This window comes from Lipotes vexillifer, unplaced genomic scaffold (assembly GCF_000442215.2).
Source record: "Lipotes vexillifer unplaced genomic scaffold, Lipotes_vexillifer_v1.1 scaffold951, whole genome shotgun sequence".
Lineage (NCBI taxonomy): Eukaryota > Metazoa > Chordata > Mammalia > Artiodactyla > Lipotidae > Lipotes > Lipotes vexillifer.
Window position 1 is genome coordinate 298,310 of NW_006793664.1, and position 5,599 is coordinate 303,908.

General features: G+C 45.4%; 1 protein-coding gene across 1 annotated transcript; it reads right to left on the bottom strand.

The window, feature by feature from the left end:
- Nucleotides 1-1,368: 1,368 nt before the first annotated feature.
- LOC103071885 (putative claudin-24) lies at nt 1,369-2,031 on the bottom strand. Its single transcript, XM_007466511.1, has one exon. It carries the CDS (start codon nt 2,029-2,031, stop codon nt 1,369-1,371), a length of 663 nt encoding a protein of 220 aa, XP_007466573.1.
- Nucleotides 2,032-5,599: the final 3,568 nt, after the last annotated feature.

A 5,599-nucleotide genomic window follows, 5' to 3' on the forward strand; every position in this document is an offset into this window, starting at 1 on the left:
CAAACCAGTAATGACAAGGTGTGGCCAAGATCACGTTCACGTCCTTGGGCTGCATTTTGTAGTAGGCAGTTTGTCCCCGAAATAACATTAAGTAGTAATAATCCTCTCATTGTTAAAGTATAAATGGCTTTCACGTTGTTCCCAAACTTTCTGTCAAGTCAAAGAATTAAGAAGTCTCCGTGCAAGATGTTTAATTGACAGTTTGGTTCAACTCCTGCTACTTCATATCTTACTAGTTGCACCTATCAGATTTTCATCTGTTAAGAGGTCTCATTTCAATATGCATACTGTGGTTATAACTGAGTGTTATCAATTTTAAAAACAGTTCAAGAAAAGTTTTTCTTAACCAAATAAATCAATCTCAGAAATCTCTTCTGTAGACCTTAAATCAGGCTTTTCTTTTTTTTTTTTTTAAATCTCTTAGGCTACATATACCCAATAACATATGAAACGATTCTGAACTAAATATCAAGTCTGTTTACTTCCACGCCTTCCTGACAGCTTCACACACAGGGACATAAATGCTTGCTATTTTTTGTTTCTTTGCTTAAATATGCTTTCTATGCCATGGAAAAATTAAGCAGTAGGACTCTGCGTAGGTTAGAATCAACGCCTCTGTTGGTTCATCCCCATGCGTGTAACTTTTTTAACTGAACAAAGGAAAATTTTTATTAGGGCAGATGAGCTGGATATTAAGCAAAATATTTTTGGAATTGTTTATCTTTTTAAAGTACGACACTTTTGAGGGAAGAGACGAGAAGTGATTGGCCAGTATTTTAAATCTGAGAGTATCACAATGTCCTGAAAACCTTCAGCCTCAAAGTCCTGCCGCACAGGCTTCCTAGCAATTTCCTAAACACAAACCACCTCTGTTCAAGAAAGACCAAATCATTGTTGTGGAAATAGCACTTTGGATAGGCTTAGCATGTGGTTTTGCTAGTGCAGAATGCTTAAAGGATTTCAGATTGTTAGGTTTTTTTCTTTAGGAAACAGGAACTAATTATCAATTTCAGCTACCAACAAAACCGAAAAAACATTTCTAATATCAAATGCACACAGTAAAGCTAATTAGTGCTCTCTTGGACAACCGCCACCTAATTTTGATTGAAATACCCAGATGAATGGAATTTTGTTTTGTTCATTCCTATGTAACGCTTACCACAATCGTTTTCTTTTACATATAAGATTTGCCTCTTACTTCTCCAGGTTTTGGGGGGGTGGGGTATCTAGAATAGAAGAGTCATGACTTAATGTATTTAATGAGAAAATGTGAACATCACAAATATAGTTACATAACAAAGAATCCTTTATCATGTAGACCGTCACAGTTGATATAGGGAGATACACCTCTCTGGTCTCATCAAAGTCTTACACTGAAGGATTGGCAGTTCCATTTTCCAGGTATGAACACTGAGTTTGCATTTCTGCCACTGCATAGTGGCCGGAAGCCAGGGGAATCTGGGTCCCGCAGGCGGCCCAGTTTAGCAGACACCCTCCGAGCAGGAGAGAAAATCCAGCAAACCAGCCGATAAAGAGGGCCTCCCCAAACTCCCACCTGGGCACAATCTCGGGGATGGTCTCATCCCAGAACTCCTGGACTGTCCTGTGGGCGACCCAAGAGACAGGAACAAGGGCTGTGACACCTGCTGTCCAGAACAGAATTCCTCCCAGGATTAACAGCTGCTTCTTGACATCCTGCTGTCTCTCTCCAATTCTCAAGCAGTCCAGGCCAAACCCCGAGACCAGCAGGCCCAGGAATCCCAGGCCGTTTGAGAGGAACATTAAAATCCTGGAGATCCTGAGCTCAGCGGGCAAAGCCAGGAAAGAATCAAAGTCCTTGCATTGCATCCCCACTTCCTCTTGGGTGACACAGGTCTGCCAGAGTCCCACGGTCCAGTTTTCCATTTCATTTAAGTCCAGGTTGAGGTTTTTCCAATGTGGCAAAAAAGTTGTAATAATGGATAAAACCCATCCCAGCAGAGAGAGCAAAATTCCAACGAATTGCACTGCTGCTCTAAAGACTAAAGCCATCGCAACAAATCTTGGGACCCTTGCCCCCTCTATAGGAGCTGCTGTCTTGTGGTGGACAGTAGTGTGACGATCTTGGTTTGATGCTGCCTGGGGAATATAAGTTTTGGTCCTTAACTCTTTGGGCACTCTGAAATGCGTTTTTGTTCTTCTTGAATATAATGTTTCATGTAAAGGACGAAGGACTCTGTTAAAACTATGAGTTAGGCTTTCTGATAAGGATTTGATCTGTTACCTTCCAATTTGCTTGGTAAAATTATATCCCCAATGCTTGATGATTATATAAGTCTAAGGATGAACAAAGAGCGCTCTATGACCCCTCACCCTAAAATACAACAGAAATCTTTGTGCTTCAATATGGATTAATTAGATTTTAAGTGGTGATAAAAGGCCAGCTCTTTCTACAACAGGACCTCATTGTAATAGCTGAATCTGAGATTTCAGAGATGCAAAACAAGACCTTGTAAAGAAAGGTAGACTGTTTCCCTATAATCTTTATTATTCTCGGGCTTCCTTAACCTACACAAGAACCTGGCCCAGGTTCTTGAGTGTCACAAGGACTCAGTTGGGACTTGGCAGAAGACTTTCCCTCAGATTCCTTTGCAAAGTAGAGGCTGGTTCACTGGATGAAGTAAAATGACGAGGCTGAGGCTGTGCCCATAGGTACTGAGGGGAGAGGGGGTATCTCAGGAAGCTCTGGATTTCATTCTGAGATTTTCTCCATCCTTGTTAAGGACTTGGGGTAAAACATAATTTCTTAGTGTCCAGGAGGTGTTGTTTTTTGTTTTTGTTTTTGTTTGTTTGTTGCTTTTGCCTAGAGCTGAGCTGCTTTCACTGTCATTTAAGCCGCAAAGACAAAGCAGCACCAGGCACGACAACTCCTGCCGATTCCAAGACAAAACAGCCACCATGGGGCTGAACTTCGAGGCGTCATCTTGTTTGTGGGGTTTCTTTTTAATAAATTTATTTATTTAATTTATTTATTTTTGGCTGCATTGGGTCTTCGTTGCTGCGCGTGGGCTTTCCCTAGTTGCGGCGAGCAGGGGCTACTCTACATCGCGGTGTGCAGACTTCTCACTGCAGTGGCTTCCCTTGTTGTGGAGCACGGGCTCTAGGCGCGTGGGCTTCAGTAGTGGTGGCTCACAGGCTCAGCAGTTGTGGCTCACGGACTGTAGAGCGCAGGCTCAGCAGCTGTGGCGCACGGGCTTAGTTGCTCCGTGGCATGTGGGATCTTCCCGGACCAGGGCTTGAACCCGTGTCCCCTGCATTGGCAGGCAGATTCTTAACCACTGCGCCACCAGGGAAGTCCTTTGTTTGTGTTTTTGATTAAAGCCACACCTGAGTGCATGCTTCTGCAGAACAGGACCCTCTCTGCAGGGCCGCACAGGCCAGGAGGAGAGACCACACCCCCCATTCCCAGGGCTGCCCCTGCCCCCAGGGCCACCAGGCTCCTGTCCCCACAGCCAGAGGCAGGACCTGATGCGCCCACCTGGAGCAGGAAGGACATGCAGCTTCCTAAAGTGGAGCCACTGCCCTGGACGATTCTAATCTGTGAATCAGCTGCCCATCACATTTCTAGTCCAGGATTGGAGGTCTTTACGATGTCTCTCAACAGGGGATCAGAGAGACAGCACCCCAATCCAGACACACCAAAGTGAGCACAGGAGTCAGGTTAGATGTCCCTTCTTCAGCATTTTCCAGCATCATACATGAAACAAGAAGATGAATTCTTTCTCAGCTTTGACAAATGTTCAGAATCCCTTAGGATTGATGGCTGTCCTCAGTGTACTGAAATAAGCTGCTCCAGTTTGCACAAAGGCACAAAGGTCCAGAAAGGGCTAGAGACTTGCCTGGGGCCTCGTCCCAGGAGGCGGGATATTGGTGACCTAGAACTTTCCTTCCAGGGGGCAGTCAAGTTAATGAAGCCCTCAAGAGCAATCATTAACAATTATGGAGAGACGGTTCTTCACATCACATTGAAACTGAACAAAAGATGGAATGGGACAGGCTGCTCTGTGAGGCAGGGTGCTCTCCATCTCAGAGGTGTTAACAAGGTGATTCTCACCTGGGCTACAGGGAGGAAATTCCTCTGCGGTGGGGAATGGACCCGGATAACCTCCAGCTTATTTATTCTTGCAGCATGTAAAACAAACAAAAAAATAAAATATTTGAGGACCTCCTCTGGGCCAGGCAGTAAGTGCTAAAGACACTACCAAGACCAGTCTGGATACAGGCGCTGCCCCTGCCTCTGGGGGCTCATGTTCCAGTGGGAGAGGCCATGGGGAAATAAGTAAATCCGATCATTCAAAGAAATAAAAAGAGTGGGGTATGAGGATTGCAGGCAGAGGAAACCCTAGTGCAGCCGCCCTGAGACTGAAAGCACAAAGGCCACCCTCCCCTGACCTGGGGCTCCCGTCTCCACGTCTCAGTTCGTGGATTAGCCGCTTAGACCACGGTGTTTCCAGAGGGGGATGGGAGTGAAATTCAGCCAGGAAACAAATATTACCAGCATGTCGTTCAGCATGTGGAGGTCTGCATTCTCTCTGTCTCAGGAACGTTACTCTTATAAAACAGAAAACAAAGACAAACAAAAAAAAACCCCACACAACTCATAAACAGTACGTGAGAGGTCAGCAGATTATGTACATTCTTAACAAACAGAAGGTGAGAGTTATCAACCATCCCAGCGTGCCCAAAGCCACGCGTCGTGGGAAACCTCTCCGTCCAGGGCGAGGGTTGATAAATGTCCCCAAATGAACCATCCCAAAGTGTAGTTGCTCAGACCAACAAGCGTGTATGTGGATTTTGCTCAGGAATCTGCAGTCAGTGGGGACAGTTTGTCTCTGCCCCTAGCAGTGGCAGCTGAGGCTGAGTCTCCTTTTATGACCAAGGCTCCAAAGTCACAGAGCATCACTTCATAGACGAGGCAGACCAGGGAGAGGGAAAATAACACCAAGGTTCTAGAAGAGCTTGTGAGACTGGAAGTACTTTTGTGGCCATTTTTGGACGACAGATCTATCATGAAAAGTAAACCAGATGGACCTGTTAACGAACCATTGAGCAAATCTAGATTCCAGGAGATGCATGGCAAGTGCTGTATAGAAAAGCCAGCCTTTCTTTCTCTCCTTGGCTTTTTGCTTTCATGCTCAAGATTAAGTTTGTGGTCACAACCAAACTACCTGGGCTGTGAAGACCTTGACACATTTTACACAAACTCTTGCCTCTGCCACCTTGTGCCAGTTCACACGCCATCGTCCTGCCCTTTCTGCTGGTCCAGGGCTGACAGAAGGAGGGCCCAGACTGGCTCACTGATTCAGCCTCACCTGTCTGCATCTTTGACTACATGAGAGCCAGGGGTGCAAAGATCTGTCCTCAAGCGAGACTGGCCCAATAAAAGGAGACTGTGTAAAATATTCTCTTGGACGTGGCACTGAGGGAGAGTGGCTATTGCGGGAGAGGAGGGCAGATTTTGTTTTTAATATCAGAGCACAGTTGGTTAACAATGCTGTGTTAATTTCAGGTGTACAGCAAAGTGATTCAGTTACACATATACATACATGCACTCTTTTTC

Coding starts and splice junctions, on each gene's coding strand:
- LOC103071885 (XM_007466511.1), bottom strand. CDS start 2,031: ATGGCTTTAGTCTTTAGAGCAGCAGTGCAATTCGTTGGAATTTTGCTC.